Source organism: Lissotriton vulgaris, chromosome 2_1, assembly GCF_964263255.1.
Source record: "Lissotriton vulgaris chromosome 2_1, aLisVul1.2, whole genome shotgun sequence".
NCBI lineage: Eukaryota > Metazoa > Chordata > Amphibia > Caudata > Salamandridae > Lissotriton > Lissotriton vulgaris.
Window position 1 is genome coordinate 1,868,742,549 of NC_141687.1, and position 24,038 is coordinate 1,868,766,586.

The 24,038-nt window shown below is 45.3% G+C and overlaps 1 protein-coding gene across 1 annotated transcript in view; it reads right to left on the bottom strand.

Annotated features, from left to right (window-relative positions):
* The window catches only part of CERS3 (ceramide synthase 3), a 351,845-nt gene that overhangs the window by 233,892 nt on the left and 93,915 nt on the right, over positions 1-24,038 (bottom strand). The window contains exon 2 of the mRNA XM_086958063.1: positions 6,374-6,491. Coding sequence (XP_086814189.1) covers positions 6,374-6,491 — 118 coding nt within the window. The remainder of the gene's footprint in view (positions 1-6,373; positions 6,492-24,038) is intronic.

The following is a 24,038-nucleotide window of genomic DNA, read 5'->3' on the forward strand; positions in this document are numbered from 1 at the left end:
AAGAGGCGCAGCAGTTGACGGGCTCCACTAAACAGAAGCAGCAGTCGGCGGGCCCCCCAAAGAGGTGCGGCTGTCTGCGGGGACCCCAAAGAGGTGCGGCTGTCTGCGTGGACCCCAAAGAGGTGCGGCTGTCTGCGTGGACCCCAAAGAGGTGCGGCTGTCTGCGTGGACCCCAAAGAGGTGCGGCTGTCTGCGGGGACCCCACAGAGGTGCGGCAGTCTGCGGGCCCTCACCCAAAGAGGCACGGCAGTCTGCGGGCCCTCACCCAAAGAGGCACGGCAGTCTGCGGGCCCTCACCCAAAGAGGCACGGCAGTCTGCGGGCCCTCACCCAAAGAGGCACGGCAGTCTGCGGGCCCTCACCCAAAGAGGCACGGCAGTCTGCGGGCCCTCACCCAAAGAGGCACGGCAGTCTGCGGGCCCTCACCCAAAGAGCAGCAGCAGTCTGTGGGCCATAGCCAAAAGAGGCGCAGCATTCTATGGGGCACCCCAAAGAGGCGAGGCAGTCTGCGGGGCACCCCAAAGAGGTGCAGCAGTCTGCGGGGCACCCCAAAGAGGCGCAGCAGTCTGCGGGGCACCCCAAAGAGGCGCAGCAGTCTGCGGGGCACCCCAAAGAGGCGCAGCAGTCTGCGGGGCACCCCAAAGAGGCGCAGCAGTCTGCGGGGCACCCCTAAACAGAAGCAGCAGTCTGCGGGGCACCCCAAAGAGGCGCAGCAGTTGACGGGCTCCACTAAACAGAAGCAGCAGTCGGCGGGCCCCCCAAAGAGGTGCGGCTGTCTGCGGGGACCCCAAAGAGGTGCGGCTGTCTGCGGGGACCCCAAAGAGGTGCGGCTGTCTGCGGGGACCCCAAAGAGGTGCGGCTGTCTGCGGGGACCCCAAAGAAGGGCAGATGTATGTGGTGCCTCAAAGAGGCGCAGCAGTCTGTGGTGCCTCAAAGAGGCGCAGCATTCTGTGGTGCCTCAAAGAGGCGCAGCAGTCTGTGGTGCCTCAAAGAGGCGCAGCAGTCTGTGGTGCCTCAAAGAGGCGCAGCAGTCTGTGGTGCCTCAAAGAGGCGCAGCAGTCTGCGGTGCCTCAAGGATGTGCAGATATATGTGGTCCCTCAAATAGGTGCAGCTGTCTGAGATTCAACAATCTATAACCCCTCAGGTGTGCCTCTATATATGGACCCGCTGAGGTTTGCCACTGTCTGTGGCGGTTTAAAGGGAGATCTTGATCTGCATTGGTCTCACATAGGGCAAAAGTTGGGGGTACAAGCAGGTACACGCCGTGCACCCACTATTTTCACACAGTGGACGCCGCCCCCCCCGCCCCACCCGCCGCCAAGAACTTGGCCCTACAAAAATATGCTGAACTTGCTTTGTTGTAATTTTCAGACACTGGACCGGGTTCACCAGCACCTGTGCGCTGTCTGCTTTCCATTACCAGCAGCAACTTCCAGGTAGGGAGGGAGCTTTTTTCTCACCCCCAGATGGGCTAAAGTTAAGGGACCATCAGGCCTCCTTTTATTTGAGTATCCTGACGGGAGGCGGCCTGGGACCTTACATTTAAATGGAAATGTCGTGGAGAGGGAAACAAAGGCACACAGCTTATCATCTCTTCACAGGTACTTGAGAGGCATGCTATTGCCTTTGTTCAGTCCTTGTGTGTAAGAGATGCATGCACTGTACGAAGGTCAAGTGTGATGGTTTGTCCCAGTATTTACAGGAATAACAATTTCAATATCACTATTTCATAGCACTACGCAACCCATTGCAGGTTGTCATACGTCTTTACTCAACATACACATTATACATGGACAATAAAGCAATGTACAAGATGAGTTGCATGAGACAGGGTTACAAGGTGTAGTAGTCACGTGTCCTTCATAGCTCCCTGTGCTATATTACAAGGATTACAAATTATGAACTGAAGTTAACAGAAGGATCTGCGTTAAAAATCAGAAACCCACTTTACTATTTACATAAAATAAAAACCAGTCATCTGCAGGTTACGTGATTTGCTTTGCAGGAGACACATTAACACGCTATGCTACTTTGATTCAAATCTGGGACTTCACAAAACACAGATCTCTCGAAAAAACGCGTTCACCTCCAGGGTTATCTCACCATTATTACTATTCCCGGAGATTTACTGCGCACCTTGCAACCAATTACGCAGAACAGATCTACTGCCATTCTTCTCCTTGTTGGTAATTTTTTTGTGATAGGGTTTAAAAAAAGAAATATATTAGTTGAGGCCTAGATTTTGCATTGGGGTTGCGCCACTTTTTTGGCACTACCCTGATGCCAGATCTCATTTGTTAAATCTCATAATGTGCTGAAATGTACTCTTTATATACCTGATAAACATGAAGGAGGTCTTAATATCTGATGTCACTTCTTGTGGTCACATCCAATGAGGTCACTTCTTGTTATGTCACTTGCAATGTCACGCGTCTTGACGTCATTCGCTGCAATAGCACGCGACATGATTTCACTTGCATACTGCCTTAGCTGGTTAGTCCCCCCACATCTTTTTTTAAGGCTTGTGCCCTGGTCTCCCACGCTCAGACACCCATGTTAACTCAAAGAATGGCAGCTGTGTGTAGCCCTTCATGAAAGGAGCAACTGTGCGTGCGTCCTCGTAAAGCTGCAGCTGTTCATGGTCCCACAAGCATTTACAGTGGATATGGGCAGCTGCCCATATATAATGTTTGAAAGAAGTTAATTGCAACAGTGAAAGATGCCCAGCACAAATGCATAATGTTACTACCCATTACAAACAAAACACAGCAATGGGATGCCCTGAACGCATTTGTACCTCAACAACTTTATTTGACAGGACTCGTGCCAGGGCAGCTGGATGGGCTCAGCTCTTCTGATCCCAAACACACCGAGGTTATGAAGCACGTTCTCATCGGGTGGCGTATTCTTACACCAGACAGGGCCCTGCTGACCCCAGCCCCAGTGCTGCACCACTTGCGAGTTCCTGTCTTGCTCACTGCGGGGGAGGGGAGGGGGGCGCCTTTTGCAACATTCAACTGATCGAAGACCCAGAAGCTGCTCTGATCGGTTTTGACTGACGCCTGGGCCATATACACAAAAGCAGAGTGGTAGAGTACATGGAACCCAATAGAATTCGTTATTTGGCGTCAGTGCTACTCTTATGTTTATTTTTGTGTCTCCCATAACACCACCTTGTCTGCAGCGCTTTATTAAACATGCATCATTCCATTAAATATAAAAGCTGCGGTTTACTGCTGCTCAACAGCTGGGAGGTTTGAGCAACAAGGAGCCGTTTGCGACAGAGCAGCCGAGGATGCTGCGTCAATGGAGGCCACGAGCATTGCACCGGCTCTTTTAAAGGCGCCCTGCTATGGAGAGTTCAGCCCCACGCATCGAGGAGCTGTAAAAAGCCCTGACCGAGGCCCCGCGCGCTGCGAGGGGCCGAGCTTCGAAATGTAGGCCCGACGGAGCCCGCCCATTTCCTCAGCTGCATGAGGCTGCATTTGTAACATGTGTCTTGCATCACATGTGCTTCTAAATAAAGGCCTTCGGGCAGCGAGCTCGCTCGGCGTGGAGCCAGGCGTGCAGCGTCATCCTCGCGCCAGTACACGACGGAGTTCAGCGCCGGGTGGGTAGTTTATCCACCCGACGCAGCTCGCCGCGACTTCCACCCTGCTCAAACTCTTTCAAGGTGTGACTCAAACACAGAAGCCTCCAGCAGAGCTGCAAAGCTGGGCTATGGGCGTTTCTGCACACAGAGGGAGAACAGCCTCGTGGGAGAGAACACGAGAAGGACGTTACCACGCACGGGTGCGATATAGGCTGGGGCGTAGCTTCAATTGGTGCAGCAGGTGCAGTGGCACCGGGGCCCAGAGGCCTGATGGGTGCATTTAAACCAGATTGTCGCTATCTTTTTATGATTCAAACAGCAGTTGGGATCCCATTCCTTCCCATGCACCAGGACCATGACTCACTAGCTACGCTACTGGCTAAAGCATTGCTGCCGGAGGCCAGGAGAGGATAGGTAAAAGCAGACTGCAAGCAGAAAGCAATCCTACCAGGAAAGATGATTGACAGACAAATGAAATGGCAACAAAATCTAGCCAATGAGGAAAAGCAAAAGAAAATGAATAAAAGTCACAAACTGTAACTGGATGCTTTCAGGTAAAGTGAAAATCCGAAAGATTTTAGCTCATTGGTTCTGTGGCGAGTCGTATGCAAACAGTTGTGAAAGGGAATCTGTGGCAAGAGGCGGGGTTACCTTTAGCTTTTCATAACCAGACGCACATTACCCGGCCAACGACAGACAATGCAGGGAATATGTGGGCTATTTCAATGTTGTGTGACCCAACACTGCAACTCGCTTCCAGTTTGGTAGTTCAGGGAACATAAGTTCCGTGTGTTAGTTCAGGGGATAAAGCCTTTATAGATATGTACGCACTTCAGCCAGCAGCTCCAACCTCACAAAAGAATGATGGATTTAACCCAGATCTCTTGACTGGGGGTGAATGTTTTGATTTGTTCTGCATTCAGTTGTGTGTCTTTTGCTTTCTCGCCCTACACGCGCCAGGTATGCCCAGCCCAGACGTGGGTGCTGGGCTCACTCTGCCACTGGAATCAAGCTATCCTGGCTGAAGAGGGGTGAAACCCGGAAACCGGTCCTAGGATGCTTGTTTCCGGTCCAGGGAGGACCAGGCTTGGCAGTTTGGGCTGGACTGTTCCCATGAGGCACAGGGTCAAGACTGATTTGCATATGGCCAGGTATAAAACTGGGGTGGCATGGTGAACAAAAGAATGATGGATTTAACCCAGTTCTCTTAACTGGGGGTGAATGTTTTGATTTGTTCTGCATTCCGTCCATCAATTGTGTGTCTTTTGCTTTCTTAACCTGAAATACCAGCAGTGCCAACTCAGACTTTTAAGCTTACGAAGTCCATAAAATCAGCATCTCCGAGCCGGATTCTAGCAACACCGGTTATTGACCGCAGTACTCGGCAACAAGTCACATACAGCAAGCCCAATATACAACCCAACAGAATATTCCAATTTCCACGTACACCCTTCCTTTAAAGAAACGCTGCCTTCTCCCCAGGATTATCTCAACAAATAGGGTGCCATCCACATATTCTGAACGTGTGCCAGCTAGACAGGAAGAAGCACACACTATCATTGAATGTGGTCATGTGAATGCAAGAGACCACTGGCGTAGCCTGGCTTGTACCCACGCGTGCGCACATCTTTCGGATACCTGGGACTGTGGAATTGTATTGTTCAAAGGGGTTTTTGAGTGCCTCGGAGTTAAAAATAGGTGTGCGGGACGGGTGTGGCGAGGCACAGGTGTGAAGAAAAGTATTTCACTCAATCTAATGTCAAAGCTTCCCCAAACAGCAAACGACATCCTATTCAGCAAACCCGCTTTTGCATACCTAGATAATATAACAATAACAACTGATTGGGGAGCGTCACTGCCCACACAGCATGTCAATCACATCACACTGGTGAGCTACCATCAGGACGAGAAGCATCAATATGCCTTATTAACACCTTTGGGAGAACGGTCTCAGGATGACAAGGCAAAGATTAAAGAGGGGGCGGGAACATCGCTTAGAACAAGTACCCGGACAAACTATTACAATTATATTAAACGTTAACAAAGTCACTTTCTACTCCGTTGCTTTCTTTTTTATGCGTTTCTTTTTTAACACACAAACCGAGTGCCTAACTGGACGTTTCATTAACCCACTTTTCCAATTGAGAACCACTTCACTATATTCATTAACACATGCTGCCTGCTTACCATTTGCTAGCAGTAAGGCATTCTAATATGCAGTGACGCTGTAATCTCACACAACGACTTTACCAACCAGTTACATCTAAAGGGTATATACACACATCAAGGGCAACAATCTAGTAGTTTGCCTGAAACTCTAGGCGTTGCAGACATAAAACACCAATTGTTTACAACATCCTATTAACAGCTCACAGCCAGGCCTTCATTGCGGGTGTAAAAAATCTTGCTTAAAGGCGAAAGTGAACGTCCTAACGGAAAATATTCTATCCATATGGATTATTACAACATTAGTCATTGATTTTTTTGTAGCGTGCTGTTGCTCTTTGCGAGTTTGCAGAGTTGCCATCTACCCCATTATCAGCAGGAACGTCTATTACAAGTATATGGGTGTTTATCCAGCACTTTGCATGCCGGGACTCGTAGTTTGGCAGTTCCTCTGTGGTGAAGGTAAAAGTAGGCGACCATAAAAAGGTGCACACGATGTCACGGCGAGCCTCAGTTTGTTGAGCAACAGAAGACTTTGCAATAGGTAAACAAACAGCCTGCAGCCGAGGGCCCCTCTCACACTGAACGCCTCCTCGTGCCACACAGAAAGCTTACCGAGGTCGGGTGCTTGGAGCAGGAAACGAAGCAATCCTCCAGCAGTGGATTACTGCGAGCTTTCCGCCGGGCCTTGTTCTTTATCCCCATGGCAACTGCTACCGGCGTCGCAATTAATCTGTAAGAAAACATAAAAAGAAAGAAAAGTATTTTAAATTACAGAAAGAAGGCTCACATGATCCTTTCTGGGCTGGGATACAAAGGCGGAGTCGCCTAGAGAGAGCACAAGCAAACACCCTCAAGAGGTGCGGGCAGGTGCAAACACTTCCAGACCACAGGTAGGGTCCTCCGAGTGTCCAGATTCTCTTCCTCGGAGCTCGTGTTTTCTCTCACTCAAAAATACACACAAGCAGTCAAGCACACACACAAGCAGACAGATACTCACAAAAAAGGTTCACTTGGGGAGTATTCCGGCGTTACTTCACAGCAAGGACAGTGTGAATGTGATTGACTGAGCAAGGCCTGAATGGGCAATGCTCTATCAAACACAGCAGGACGGTGACATTTTCAACACCCGGGCATCCCTTGCATAATGCAAGTGAGCTGCTGCTGAATGGTTCAGTAGTGGCTTAACTAAGAGCCAGGGAGGCGCTTTGGCTGTCAAAGTGCCCTACCGATCTGCCCGCTCGGATACCCTCGAGCTCAGCAGCACCAGCATCAGTGACATTACCTTTCATGAGTTCTGGTACTTCCCTTGACATTGGAGAAGTGCCAGTACTCAGATTGGTAAAGATAAGAAGTGCTGGTACTCAGTACCTGTGAGTACCAGCCCATCTAAAGGACTGGTGATACTCAAAGTACGGTCTGGAGGTCACATGCTGCTATCCAGAGTGTTGCATGCCTCCCCCCTGGGCAGCAGCAGCACTGGGCTGCTATTTCCTCCACTCAGCACTAACATTAATACGATGTTAAATAAACAGGGACGTATTTAACCCCTTGCCAGCGGCCAGAATTCTGCTCCTGTGCGCCACATTCCGATCGCGGGCGTGGTCATGACGGCTGGGAGCCGTCATCAGCACAGGAGCACTGTGTGCTATGACGGCTCCCAGCAGTCATCAGCATGGAAGGGGTTAAAGGTTAGTTGAAGTTAAAGAAAGGGAAGTAACAAGGTTCTGCTGCACCCCTTAACTTTAGAACCCCCTTTATTTTTAGGTCTTGCCTGAGACAGCGCATCGCTGTCTCTTCAAGACATTTAGTAAGTGGATTTTTTAAGTGCCACCAGAGGCTTTTGCTGGCCTACAGCTTGCATTCAGGAGCTCGTGCACAGTTGCCATCTGTGTTTTTATTGCTGTAATCAGGCTCCTCTGCTTGCACTACCCCCCCTCCCTTTTCCCCCTCCTCTTCCTCCGTTTCATTTGTGTCCATCACTGTGAATGCTCTTGCTTTCACCAGGCGCACACACACCACCAGCCGTCAGTGTAGCAGGCAAGCTGTTCTCAGAGTTTCTTGGTAAATATGTGTTCAATGCCTGGGAGGGAGGGGGGGGGGTCGAGTTTCCTTAAACCATGCAGAGTATGCAGGTGCAGTACATGAACTCCTGTGTGAGTGAGTCATGCTGCCTGGGGCTCACTCACTCCACACTTGTAAATTGCATCTGCACCAGGCTTTTTCTCATTTGCAAAGTTCTGCGCATGCGCACAGCTCTGCAGCCCCCACACCCCTGGGAATGACTGCTTCCTGCAACCAGAATGGAAACAACAGTCAGAGCAATGAAAACAAGTTCATTTGATGCAAAGAATTGTTCACAAAAACCCATCTCCAGCTATTGAAGATCTGGCAACTTAAACAAAACCACAACAAAAAACAAACAAGCATTGGCAAAGCCAATAGGTCTCACTTTTTGGACCCATTAAGTATTTAGTTATGCAGCAGAATATCCTTGGTGCAACAACACCAACTGTTGCATGGCTAAACACTTATAAGGTCCCAAATGCAAGACCTATTGGCTGCGCCAATGCTGGTTAAAGACATCTGGCAGCAATAGAGGAAATTGAATTCTCTTCAAAACTCAAAGTGTATTTCATTTACACACAGAAGCGTTTCACCTTAGTACATCAGATTAGATCTGTGCAGACAGTTTTTTTAAGTGATTGTTTTCAAACATGAATAAAGAAACATTAATTCTTCCTTCAACCCTGAAAACAATGGCAATAGTGAACTAGGAGGAAAGTCAATTGTTATGTGCATCTGCTGGGTGACCTGGGTTCCTATTATACATTAACAACTTTATAGTTTATTAACTTAAACACAGGAGAAGGTTTTGTACCGCTCACATACTGATGTAATGTATTTTGGGATTCTCTTATTTTATGGAGTTTTATATGGCGCAAACTTGACCAGGTATCGGGTATCAGAGCGCTTTACATAGCACCAGTTGCGTTACAGGAGTACACATTCATTTTTGTTAGGCACGGGGAGATTAAGTGATTTGCCCAGAATCACAGGATGTTAAGGGTCATTGCCGAGATGCGAACCCGGTTCCTCAGATTCGAGGTCGACCGCCCTAGCAGTTAGGCCAACCCCTCAAATGTGATAATGAGAAAAGGAGGGAAAGTGACATAAAACTGCCTAGGGTCATATAATTTGGTTAAGTGGGGAAGCCAGGATTCGTACTAGGTTTTTAAGATTCACATTGTAAAATTCAGCCAGTAGATCTACATGCTAAGTTTCCTTTTCACCCACCTTACCAACAACCACCCCTTATCACCACCCAGGTGGCATTAATTCGGCTCTGGGTAACCTCACAAAAAAAACTTAGTGGCTCCATGGAAAATGTTTGTGAGCACCCATGCCCTAAATCATGCATGAACCACTTTTTTTATATTTTCTTAGAGCACCCATAAATCTGCGCTAGACACCTTGCACCCTGAAAGCGTGTACTGAGGCCTTAAAAAAACAACAACAAAAAACACACGCAGGTGAGGGACTAGTAAGGCCAGAGAATCCGTGACGAAATAGTTTAGTCACAGGAAAAGATGCCACAAACCTACACACCTTTCACTTGAGTGGGGAATGAGTATTTTCTGTGAAAGCTGCAGTACGTAAATCCAATTAAATGGATGTAGTCCGCCAATCTTTATTTACCACAGAGCCCCCCACCTTTATTACAAAAAACACGACAACGCAAAAGTTTTACGTAACACAAGTTTGAGAAAATGGTGCTTGAGCGCAGTAGCAGTTCCTAAGACATGGATGAACACAAAGATAAAATGTAACATGTTCAATGTGTTCTAGCACATTCTGAATGGGTGACTCATAACTGCAGACACCCATTTTCCCGTCCAGGACCTCAGAGGAACCAGGCGAAATGTAGAAAAGTAAAAGTTTGAAGCATTAGTAGTGCTTTTATCAGTGAAGTATCAAGAGAGATGTAACGTACTTTCTATTCAGCATATTCTGCCATACGGCTTCACAAGCGGGCATTTATTGGCCTTCTTTAGTGAAAGACAGATTATTATGAAGGCCTCTTTTACTTCAGTGTTAAATATGGATATGGGCACCGGACAGGTTTTCTTTAAATCACCATTAGCGGGGCAGAATAAAAAAGGTGCATAGGAGTTTCATAAGTCAATAGGTCACCTCCCCAAAGCTGGGTGGAAGAACCATCCTCCAGGCAGCTGGCCCAGCGGACATTGTTGAGCTTTTTTCGGCTCCACAAGGTGCTCATATCCAGGTATGCAAGCACATATATGTAGAGTCTAGAATACTCCTGTTCATATATAAACCACACAATCATGTTGAACACCCTTTCGTCTGTCACTACAACTCTGCAGTGAATATCTCCCAGGTAATAAAACTAAGGCATGGAAAGATTGACTTAGCAGACTATGGTTTCTTATGCACCATCCTTTATCTTTGGACTCAAACTAATATAATTGAGGATGTGCTCCATCAAATGCACGTAAAAGTGCAATACTTTAGCACCGACTAGGTGTCATCTTAGCTGGTCACATATAGCTTTGGGAGGAGAGGAGGGAGGCAGCAGTATGTCATGTGCATGTTCCTCTCTGATCCACTGACTCAATGTGGACCTCAGCCTGGTTCCCCAGCAGTCAGCCTTCTTTTGGCCTGTAACCCGGCCACAAAATGCGTAACCTTGACTAGTATTCCGTATATCCACCCAAGCAACCCCATCAGTAGGAATGTTACTAATGCGATTAAAGTCATGTTGGTTTAAGCGCCGTATACGATACTCCAGAATCTTTGGATGACACATTACTAGTCTATCTGCATAAAGCCTGAACTTCTGTGCTTGCATTGGGTGCATGTGTGGTTGTTGTGCCTAAGGCCATTCTGACAGTGGTGTAAATTACACTTGGTGTAGGGATTGGAAGTGTAATAGTCAGTACTAACGGTTTAACATCTTTCCTGTTTGGTAGCAACAGAAGCGACACTGCTGGTCCAAAATCTCTGTACCCAGGTCCCTCTCCCATTTCTAGTGGGATTAGGCCAGCAATGGCTTCCCATGGAGCAAAATCTCTCCCGATTGGTAGGTGACCCTGCACTCATAGCCCTGTGATGGTATATTTTGGTGAGGGCATCTAAATTTGTAGGTTCTGTGAGTGCCCAGATTCCTCCCTACGCAATGTGACATCCAGTCCAGAGGATATTCCAAGAACTCGGATTTTCTTTGTCAGGAATTTACCTCGATTATATAACTGTCCAATGTTACCAAGATATAGCCGCCCACCTGTGAGCAGGCACTTTGGCTCTGAAGACAATGTTAATCTAGGGCTAAGTTTAAGGAAATTTCAGGGGAGTATATTATTGCTATAATATGCCAGGCCAAAACTGTGCATGCCACTGTGTTCATTGGTCAGAGGGTTTGTGCGTGGGCTCAATCAGGAATGTGCCTAGGGGATATTGGTCGGCTATTTCATTGCACAACATAGAAGTAGAAATAAATATTGGCAAGTGTCATTTTCCGTTTCTCGTACGGCAACATCCGCATACTCCAGAACATGCGTAGTTGCTTTTCAGTCTAAATTAGTCTCCACAGGATTGGTCTAATGTTCCTAGAGAATGCTACAGGGAGAGGGATCAGGTTGTTGCTGAATAGATGCAGCAGCTTGTGGATTATAACAAGTTTTATGGATGCAAATCTGCCTTCCGTTGAATGCAGGAGTTTTATTCAGCCTTCAAATTGCTCCTATTTCTTTACGTTTGCTACTCCATAGTTGTCCCTCACCCCTGCTCTATGGTCCTCATATATTTAGATGCCGAGGTGTCGACCAGAGTCATATCTCCATATCAACAGGTATGCTTGGTGTGAGCAGGCTGAAGTTGCTGTCAGTGGAAACATGTCTGACTGGTTCCACTATGTGTAAGCTAGACCTACCACCTTAGCGGATACATTCTCTAACGAGTGGTGCAAGATTCTCTCAAGTGTGGTGAACATAAAGGAGAATTTTGTCATGATATGGGGAGACAAAAATTCGATGCTCCTCCATATATATATATATACACCTTTTTTTAGTATAGTGTTCTGTAGAACACAAGCCAGGGGCTTTATTGATATTACTGATAACGAAGGCAATAGAGGACACGCTTAGCCAGTGAGACTGTTTTTAGCAAATGTTGGAGACAAAGCTCTGTTCATTCTGACTCTCACTGGGGGGGGATTTACATAGTGGTTTGAGCCACTGTAAGCCTTCCCTGTACCTTAAATAGGTTACTCCATGCCGGAAAGTTAACCGCGTTCTCAACATTAAAGTCCCGGGTCTGTGTGGTGCATTATTTCAAACAACTTATGTAAATTTAAAGCAGCTACACAAATAAAATACATATTTTGATTGTAGTTTAAAGTGAAAAAGCTCATGCTGAAGTTATGTTTCAGTTTGTCTCCCTTGCAGTGCATAGACAAGCTAATGCACCCAACACCACACCAAGTTATTCCAAAGAAGTGGACTGGCAACAGCGAGCAGAGCTGGGGTGAAAGGAATTAATTGCCTTCTTGAGTAGCCCCATCCCCAGTTTCCTTCTCGTCAGTTCTCAATACAGAGGGACGCCAGGTATAATGGAGCCCAATGCATGAAGTCTTTAAGGGGTAAAAGCACTGAAGCCACCCTAACTTCAGCCTCTTTTCCTAAAATTCTGGCCAGCTGGACTGCACCACCCTAGAAAAGGACATCAGTGGAGCAAATACAGAATGGCAAGCTGTGCGGGAGTGGCAGCTTCCAAAGAGCATGCAAGGCCAGTGGTGCGGGAGTAGAAGGCTTTACAGCTTGGATTTGGTGGAAGACTGTAGGATACAAGGTGGGGCAGAGGGACAGAAAATACTGCTCGATTTCCATGGGACAATGTGGTGGACTACTCCGTGTACAATGCTCAGAGATTTAAAGATGGTGCTGCCTTCGTCTGGGGGCTAATGCAGATTGTCCAGATAAGACTCGATCACAGAGCAATGCACAAGACTTGAAAGGAGAAGTTCTCCTTAGTTTTGTATGACATACAGCTGTTGCATAAGGTGCTTGGGTATGGACATCCCCTTAATCCAACCTGGATCGGATTAAGGCTTCCAGGGAGGAGCCCATGTCTGGATGAAAGACCGACAGCGGAGCCATGGGCACCTGCAAGAATAAAGAAGGAAGACATATTTGGTGGAGCTCAGTTCCCCAACAAGTTTCTCACTGGACTACAAGCCTAAGAAAGAGGCGTTGGAAGAAGAAGGTGACAACATTGACTGCCCTCTCTTCCGGCAAGTATTTGACAGTTCAGTCAATGGCCTTCCTCGTTCTAGTCCGGTTTCTTTCCTCTGCGTTCAACACGGCTTTCCTATGTGAACACAAATAACATAGATGATGCAATGCATTAGCCTTCTACAGCACACCTGCATCTCCCTCAGAGGGCACTTGCCAAGTGTGCTCTTAGCTGAGGGTAAAACATTTCAGAAGACTGGAAGCATAAACATCAGTACACTCATTCAGAGGGACCAGGGTGATAATGGATGACGGCCGAAAATCAGTTGCACTTAGTGAAATGAAAAAGAAACTCATACTGAAGACAGACCACTTAATCTTCACTGGAGGTGGGTCCACAGCCAAAGACAAGCATTACACAAAACCAATGCAGGTTCAGGAACAAAGTGCAAATATAGCATTCTTTCTTGCAGCAAGAAGTCTAAATGAAGAGCAGTAGAAGATTTGCAAGTGTCAATTATGGAGGCTTTATTTTACAAACAAAGTACAGGTGCTACAAATGGACAGCAATCAACCATCAAATATATGCTAGTTTGAAAAGTTTGCATGCGCATCTAAGTGTGCAAAAAAGAGTATTCTAACAGACCAAGTTTTACTAGTAGACCAAGTTTTCTGTAGTCAAATGGCATCAAGCCACCCACCCAAGACAACTCCTATTACATTAATTCTATTCTCTTTTCATGTGCCTATGGTGCCCTTAACAACAGTCATGTGTGGTATAATATAAATCATATGGTAATAAGAGGTGAAAATTGCAAACTTGGACTAAGAGCCCAGAATATACGCTAACCCACGCCATAGAATATCCAGTATAGTCCACAGGTTAAATATTTAGCAACTTCTAAAATGAGAAAGGCATGGTTGCCTCCTAAATACCGGTCAAATGGTATTTTGAATTGTAGTAAGGTAGGGTACTAGGACGATTTTGCCGTTCTACAGCGATTAATTTCAGCCCCAGAAATATTTTACTCCTCGATATGCTTTCACTCGTATCCTTTCAGCAAGAGCGAGCATTATTTCCAGATTTAGATGGACAAGTTAGATGTAGCATTTTGGACATTACACACAAAGTCTTAAAAAGCATTACTGCCCCAAACGTTTGACATCACGTGATCTCAAGCCTGCATGAATAAAGCTGTGCAAACCTTTTCGTTAGTAAACAATATAAATACATATAAAGGCAATGAAATGCGATTCTGAGTAACAGGGTAACATATTTGGTCTCCCAAATTCTATACATCTACCAGTTGGCATAATTAAGCATGGTCTCCATAGTGACCCACGTGACCAGAGAATTTATTCACTGCAAGATGGCACTGCTGAATCAGCACAAAGGCAAGATCATTCAAATTCGAGATCGCACCGGGGCTCGCAATCAAAAAGAATATAGGGTCTTCCTCCCAAGACAACACACACCCCTTTAATTCAAGGCTCACACATCCCTTAAACTTAAGACAACAAAATCACTTTCAATTCAAAGTAAAACACGTCCCTTAAACCCAAGACAATACAAGGCCTATCAACCTTAGAACACAAAGTCTTTCAGCCTAAAACCATCTTCAACACAAGACTCTGCTACCCCAAGACAGCACATGCCTCTTCAACTCCAAGAGCTGAAAATACTCTTTCAATCTCTAAACATCAAAAGACACTTTAATCTCAAAAAGACAGAAGACTAATTGCCAAAGACGCCACCAGACACTTCAGCATTAAGACATCTCCTAATCAGTCAAAGTGATACACATCATGTGCTTTACAGATGACCAATATGGGCAGCTTCCAGTGAATAAAAGGGATGGCTTAAGCTTATGAAGATGAAGGACAGATCAGCAGACAAATCTGGCTGGAGCATTATCTGCGTAAAGCAGAAAAGGCTGTAATTGGAAAAAACATACTTCTTTGAAGAATAAACAACAGGAAGTTGCCTCATTAGGAAAACAAGTTAGAGGCAACATTTTATAAGGATGATAAATGAATACAGTAAAGAAACAAACCACAGGCCAGGCTTTACCTTCAACATAAAACAATAGTTTCAATAAAGATAAACTCTGTAAAAAATATAATGAAACACGGGTATGTAATAAACCAAAACTGCTGTTTAAAAACAGTGCTTCAGATAGATTCAGGTAAAAGAGTGTGTATAACAGTAAATTCAGGTAAAATAGATACTGTGCACACTTTGGCTTGGGATCCGTTCAGTCATAATTACCCTAATTTGCTTATTAGAATGAAGGAAGATTTTACAGATGTGTGTCATGCATGATTTTATGGTTGCATTTAAAAAACATTGTAAACATGAGCATTAGATAAACAGTTTATATTCCATTTACTGTACTTCCAATTAAGGTTCCAGATTAAAGTTTTTTTTACAAAACATCCCAAATCAATTATTGGGCTTATCTAGGGAAAGAAACAATCTTCTATATACAGAATCTGATTTCACCCACAAAGGATGAAGGTGGGTATTCTTTCCACTCCAATATGCCCTTCTCCGGTAAATGTTGGTTAAATGTTGGTTAAACTGTTGGGCGGTAATCTGCAGAAGCACTGGACAGTGATCAAGTACACATTTTTGATGCCTAATTAATATAATCTCTGTTTTTCTCCATTTAAGACCACTCTTTCCATACAAACTACCAAAAGAGGCAAGGATTGTAGGTATTTAGGTTGTCTACCCCACTCGCTGCTATGCCCCTGTAGACAACTCTCTCTTATTGGGATGGGTACTCCTACAGAGAAATACTTCCAATGATAATTACTGCAACAGCTGGTACATTGGCGTTGGCTTCTAAAACGATGGATGGGACTAACCCACTTGATGCAGAGGGGTCAATCTGAGCCACAAGACTACTCACCACAGAGAAATCATACACACCACAAAATGGGCAGGGAATTAGAATTCCTAAGTACGGTGATTGCCTCCTCTTTCAGTAGCCCACATTCGCACCTTCTCTCAACTTAAGCCCACAATGGGCTTATTGTAGCAGAAAACCTACCATTTCTGGACAATGTAGGCCGTTGAATTTAAATTACATTATACCATGAAGAAAATGCGTGTCAATTACCATTAGGATAGTTACAAAATTAGTAGAGTGCGCCATGTATCTCCCAATCTTCCAAATTTCTGTGCAATAGTAATTAGGTTTTACCCTGAAGCTTAGCATCTGCAAACCTCTTCTTCCTGATGCCATCTGGAGTCAACACAATCCGAGTACAGTATGAACCTTCTCTCCTGGTCAACAGGTTGCCCACTTTTCTCTTCTGGGCAAGGAATACCAGCAATGCTGTTCTTGGAATGAAGACTACATGTGACAGCTTTCTGCATAAGATATTCAACTTCTTAAATCTGCTGTGTAAATTGGCCTTCGTTTTATAGTTCGGTGAAGAGTGTTTCCACAACACGTCAGCCTTGGTGATCACTTCTCTTTGAACAAGCACGACACAGCATTCAAGAAGGAGGCAACTGTGTTTGGATTAAGTCTTATATTTCCACGTTCTCTCTACTTGTCATTTTGGGGAAAAGAGCATCATTTATTGAGTTATGTTATTCCTTTATTAAATGGATCACGTTTATATAACTATTTTATCTAGTTTATAAACAAATGGAGTGAGCTGACCAACCTTACATCCTAGGACTTCATCAAAAACGTTTATTAGAAAAAAATAATTACAAATCCCCAACACTCTACTCATCACAACGTTCTCACTACAAGTATGGCATATTTATGTTTAAATCTGTTTATGGTTACCATCAGAGACAGATTACATTACCATTAAATGCCATCAGCATATCAAATAAGATTACATCAAATAAGACATCACGCCAAATTACCACCTTAATGCAACACAGAGGATCCAGATGGGCCCGAAAAGGAGGTGAAAAAGGAAAGCTAAAAGAAGATAAAAAATATCAACGATTAAACCATATCGCAACACTCCCATCCCTTCTCCCGTTGGGAGGGCATCCCAGCCTGTTACTAGAAATCTCACCAAAGCTCCCCAAGAGACCATCATACACCTTTTATATTCAAACACCCCAGACCCGTCCAAAGCCCCCAAGTAGGCTACCAAGAAAAGCCACAGCAGAGTCCACTTGGTGGAAGGTAAAACTCTTCCCCTCATGATGCACTCTCAAACATGCAGAATGGCTCACTGAAGCTACCGACTCTAGCAACACCAGTTTCACCTTGATGCCAGCCAATGCTTTTTTCCTTTTCATTGTATCAGAGTAGATGTCGGGAAAGAACAGGTTTGGGTACGGTTAGATATTATTCTGCCTGGAAGTAAGCACACCCCCTCCTACGGCGATGTGCCACTCAACCAAGGACACCAGGTGCCATCTTTGAGAGGCTGCAGCCATAATTCACCAAGTAACACGCTTTCCCGCTCACCTAGTCCCACAGGGTCTACTGTCTTTAGGGTGTCCAAACTTCACCCGGGAACCTCCGCGAGCACAACTTCGGACTACCAGCGCTGCTGACGTATGTCTTGCGCAGCTTGCGCACCACTGGCATCCAGCTGTGGGGGAGAGGAAGAGGGACACCCACTGGTTTATTTACTTAAGCAAAGCCCCAGATAAAGTAGACTAGAGCTGCCTTCAGGAGAACCAAGGAGGCACAGCTATTTTGGTCCCCAGCCGGCCACACACCTCCTCCTCCTGTTAGGGTATGTTTATGAAATGCTAGCACATTGTGCTGACCTCCGTTCCTCCAGTCAGCACCAGCATCCTTCGAAATGCTATTTTATCACACATTTAATTCTCCTACTGAAAGGCACAGCATACTATTTCACGACACTGGTACTCATCACAAACAGAAGAGAAAATCAGGGAAGAAACAAAAAAACCGAGGAAGGCCCATCAGAAACTGCTGGCAAAACCTGATCAAAGGGTGACCACAAAACGTTGCCAGAATCTGGATAGGAGGGGCAAGGGTTGGGATAATGCGAGAGTGGGACTCAGCCTCCAGAGGTTGAAGCTACCGTAACTGAGGCAGACTATTTCTATTTTCCTCTATTCCATTTTCCAACTTTCCTTAGCTAGCTTTTCAGTTTCCCGTATTTTAATCTGAGTCAATTAGAAGTGAACTGTTGTGCACTATTAGGTTCCATGTAGGACTAAGAGCACACTGTGCCTCGGAATCCAGCAGGAACGGCCTGAATGAGGGCCAGAAGATGTGTTCCCAACCCCCTTTAGGTGAAATATCTAAACCCTTATTCACCTTAGTGCCACTGTGCAGCTGCCAACAAGCCCGCACCGTACAAGCTTGCATATGTGGCAAGCCCCAATAATATTGTACAGTCATGAGCATCTGCCCCCTCTCAGATTCCAGTACATCCTTGTCGATCAAAATGGCGTCCATCTCACAATCAGCTCATCATGAGTACAGAGAAGCGGGCTTGATAGTTATTAAGGTGCCACCAGATACCATACACATGAATCATGCCCTAGACCAATTTACATCATAATAAATAGTATTTTACATAATGCACCATATACCCTTTCCAAAACCATGTTGTGGGATCTGTTGCATCTGAAAGTAATAATGTATTTTAAAACCAGTCCCTCAAACAGAACTTTCAGCAATACAGGCAGCCACACGTGTCCTTGGGTTCTCTCGGCTTGCACCAGCATTAAATTCATCCTGGTTTCATTGGACAACCATGAAAGCTCACTGGGCTAACAGACTACACTGCTTTTCTAACTGCACTCAAAGTTGAAAAGTTAAACACAGCTGAAACTTTTGACTGGTTTAAGTGATTCACTGCGAGTACTAAAATGACTGTTTATATTATACATTCAAATATTTATAGGATATAACAACAAATTCAGAAGTTTGAGTGCGATGGACTTTCTGGTTGTAGGTATGGCATAGGCTAATCCAAGTTTAATGAACGAGCTAGACAAAAACATCAAAGATAGCTAAGCACCTCTCTATAAATTGCTATTTACTACATCGATGTCCTGCTGTGATGCCCCAATATATTACCCCTGGTTTTACAATTTTTATCTGTGCCTTACTTTTTTCCTACTATAAACAGTTTTTGATCACAACACCCCCCCCCCCCTCCCCTGACAAAGACTAAATCCGTAGAGCGTGGACACAGGTCACACATAAATATTAACCCTCGAGCCCATCTCCGCCCATACCCTCCCTCCCCCACCCCGAATCCAGGTCCATAACGTTCAGATACTGAAACCTATCAAGTAGCCCACCTGCCCCATTTACATAGCAGTTCCTCCTATACAGTGTATCCCAGTTGTAGTTACCCTTGTTGAAGTGTTATGTCCCCCATTGAGATACACGGAGTCATGTCCTCGTACATCATTACCACTGATAAGTACCGTAACTATAGAACACTATGCAAACAAACTTTAATTTAATATTTTTTTGTTGCATTTTTTAGATTGCTGCACGGAATACGATTCTTTTCCAGTTGTTTTTGAATGTTTTGTGGCCATTACATGTTTTGCAATTTCTTTACTTACAGGTGCTAATGTACTACTGTTGGATGTTAATTTATTTAGAAGAATTCTTTAAGTTCTGATTAGCAATAAGGTTGTGAAAGAAAGTTTACAATAAATAAACGTTAATGATTATTCACTTCTTCCTTTTCGCTTTTAGAAAAAATGGTGTAAGTGGTTTTATTTACAGAACGCCATTCCAATGAATCAATATGACCATTCAGCCTGCTGCATCTACAATCTTTTATAGACGTATAGAGGAAATAATGAATTTGGTTACCTAATTTGTTTTTTTAATGGTGTATACTACTGATTAGGAAATGAGAAAGGACGGTGGTATTCACTAATCTATTTAATCAACTACTCCATTCAGCACATCGAATGTGTTATAGTAACTAGTTTTTAAATAGTGCTTAATGCTACACTTCAACTCTTTCTACTATGACCCAACTTAATGGTACACAGTTTGTGACACTGGAAGGCAGAGTCTGCATTGCCGGGATTCAAACTAGTGTCGTTCCGATAACGATGAATAAAAAAAAACTGATTGTGAAGAAAAATATATGGGTCGCAAAATTAAATGCAGTACAAAACCAAACATATTCTTAACACCAACATTGCTCTAATTTGCAACAATTTGACAACTAAAATATTTTAGCCATTATATATTTTTTACAGCTTTTCATTACTTCATGCCAATGTACGGCATGGAAGCCATCGCCAAATGGGTTAAAAATATCTGCCAAAACTAAACACCAACAAAACGGAAGTACTCATGGGCCCAAACCCTGACGCCTGGAACAACACCTGGTGGCCCCCTGCCCTCGGAAGCCAACCCCACCCTCACGGACCACGCACGCACCCTGGGAATCATCCTGGACTCAGAGCTCAAAATAGACCGCCAGATAAACTCTGTCTTGTCCTCCTGCTTTCACACCCTCCGCCTCCTACGTAAGCCTTCAAATGGATCTCCCTCGAACACAAAGACCCTTACTCACGCCCTGGTCACCAGCAGGCTCGACTACGGCAACGCACTCTATGCCGGAATAAACAAAAACCTCACCCGCAAGCTACAGAACATCCAAAACGCCACAGCAAGACTAGTCCTCAACCTGCCAATACACTGCCACATCTCCCAGCACCTGAGCACACTCCACTTGCTCCTCATCGAAGCTAGAGTTACCTTCAAGGTGCTAACCCACGCTCACAAGGCCCTCCACGACACAGGATCAGCTTACCTGAACAGCAGACTCAAATTCCACGCACCCCAAAGGACCCTATGATTAGCCCAGCTCTCCTACGCCATGGTCCCCCGCACCAGAAAGACCAAATCGGGAGGCCGCTCCTTCTCCTTCCGCGCGACCAGAGCCTGGAACAACCTTCCGCTCCACCTCAGATAACATCACTCCCCATCTTCGCAAGAAACCTCAAAACGTGGCTCTTCGACAGACCACCTCCGTGATGGACTGGAACCTGCAACCCCCACTCCCCAGCGCCTTGAGACCCTTACGGGTGAGTAGTCACGCTTAAACTCCTGATTGAATGTCGTGCAAGTACCTACAGCTAGCATGGTCTTTTCCTCGTGCAAGAGTAGCTTCAACTATATTTCTGTCAACCTGTGAACTTAGGCCACATACACAAAGTGGTCAGTACAGAAAAAAAAGAGTAATGTTATTAATGACATGCTTATATCAATGATTGGAAATCTTCGATCGAGATCCTGGACACCCAGTAAGCAAAATGGCACCTGCAGAAATTGAAACCATCGCCGACGATACCGGGACTGGAACATCCCTGTAGAACTGATTCAGAGGCTAGAGAACACCCCCAGAATGACTGGGTGACAGGCACCTAACTCCGCTTTCTGGATTGGAGTCCTCCGGTTGGATCAAGGTATCCGGCAACACAACGGGGTCCCTGCGAAAGTCAGTCCGGTGGGGATGGCCCTGCGCAGCTGCGCTGCTTGGAGCTTTGGGAAGACGGGACCACACTGGCTTCCCCATCATGAGCAACCACAGATCAGAGGATTCAACGGCCTCAGGAATCGTTAGGGACATTGCAACTTTTGAGCTGACCGGGGTCGCGACCTCCCTGTTAAAGCGTACGCACTGCTTTCCATGCAGAGGAGACAAACTACAAAGCCGTGAGCCCCCTCCCTGCAATGTCGTATGGGGAGTAGGGAACATGCAGGGGCAAACGGACGGACACCAGACGAGCTTCCCAGAGGTGGGCTGCCCCGTTGCACAAGGGAATGCCTGAATTAGCCTGGGGGCCACCAGCCAATGAAGCGGCCATTTTAGGGAACACTCCGCAGCCACGCACTTCAGACGCGATAGTGCAGAAGCCTGCCAAACATCTCCCCGCCTCATTGATGGACTGCACTGGACTACTGGAACTAATGAGGGTGGCACGGAACATGCTGCAGCACAGTCTGAGGAACCAGCTGGACAAGCGCCACGGAGCTAGCACTGCCTTGATGTTTGAAATACACTCGGGGTTTCCCAATAACACTGCGACTGGTGCAGCAGATGGAACTATGACGATGCCCCAGAGCGGAAACCATGAATGTTGTACTCACCAAGGAGACCGAGCAACATGGCCGATGCCTGGTGGGGCGGCTTAGGCAGCTATAGAGGATTTTGGATCTGGTTCACCCCCTCGGCCATCACCTACCCAGCCGGACATTGGATATAGCTTTTCCTCGTCTCTACGTTGTGTTTCCATCCCTCCCCTACCTTCTCCCTCTGTGATCCTGTGGCTACCTCCCCTTTCCAGTTTATATGTTAATATCTCTTGTTATTTTGTAATCACTGTTTTTCTCCCATGTTTATTCTTGGCTCCTGTAACGGATGTAATTTGTAACCTGTAACTCGCAGATCCTCATGGAAAGCACTCGGATACATCCGGGTCTAGCCAGTGCTATATACAACTCTGCAAATAAATAAAATCCTAATGCACCTTTTCCACACGGTTTCTTAAGCATCAGATGTACCAGTACTGTAACAACTAATGATTATGCTTGATATTGATACGACACACTGTATTGCATGCAGAAACTCTGTACTTTTAATGATCATTTACAGTGTTTGTAATCTGTACACAACAAAATGTTAATAAAAAGAATTTACAAAAAAAGGAAACAGTTTTTGTCATTTTTATTGGACAGTTCTTACAATCTTTGATATGGTTGTATGACTGTTACTAGATATTTCATTTCAATAATAAACCCGGAATTTCCGCTTCATTTTCTTCATTAATCAAATTGGTATTGGTTCAATATCATTAATGCCACAAATATCCAAGGAGGCATCCAACATGGTCTCAAGGATGGTAAAGTAATGCTTTTACACCACAAATCACTCTCTCAAGCCCAATAACCAAGGAACTACAACACTGCCAAAATTATTATTATGGAATAAAATTATTTTATTTCACGGAAGAACTGAAAACTGGGACTTCTGCTAAGTTACGCACTGCTGGGTAGGCTTCTTTTGATCTGAGATGCATCAAGAAGTAGCCCCTCTACAGGTTCTCAACAACCTGTTTGGCATAATGGACAGCGGGGATTGTACAACTCTCCTAGTTGGTCTTCATCCTTCAGCAACTGTCCACCCTTTAGGGACCAGATATACTTCATCACTCCTATGGTCGTAGAGTTAGGTTTTCCTTTTTCATGCAGCATTACTCCGAACAAGTTAAAAATCAAGGGTGTGAATTATTCGCTGTTCCAGTGCATTTGAAGACAGACAGATCTTCTCATCAACTTTTTTCATCATGTACAGTAATGTCCTGAGAGTCCAAATGGAAAACTTGGGAACCACAACACAAAATGCAGAAGCAATATTTTCAGGAGTAATCAGTACAAGACATAAAACCTGAAACAAGGGCAGAACGTCACACTTTAACCTCAAGAAGAAGTTTTCTGTTGTAACACTCCTAAATGCTGCTGCAGAAGTAACTCAAAAGTTCTGTGTGATCAAGCTTGTGGTCTTAAGTGGTTAAAACAAGATTACGTTTCCGTGCTCCTGCAATCGTGCTATTGCAACTACTCCTACTCTAACCACCTCTTCAAGGGGTTCAGAGCCTTGCTTATTGCAATTTCAAAAAATGGTTCAGGTTGTACATTAATCATAATATAACAATGCTCGAAAACGGATAGCAGAATAGTTGGCTACGGGAAGCTTGGAATTTATCGATTAGCACTACTGCAACATCAATGAGGGGTCATCTGAGAAAGGAAGGACATCAACACATACACCACAAGACTACGCTGCCAGTAATACACAGATGGGAAGGTATCACATCGGTGCCTCCTCACATAGACCTAATGACCCTGTCCGAACGCTACCAACCGAGGCTGCAATGCTGGGATTGCACAGGCTTCGAAATGGGCAACCCAGACTCCATGGAAGATATTATCCTTCATTGTCCACCTTCACCACTGGTCTCTGCTTTGACAACTATTTCTCAGAATCTGGTCACCCAGTGGCTGCGGCAAGCCCTC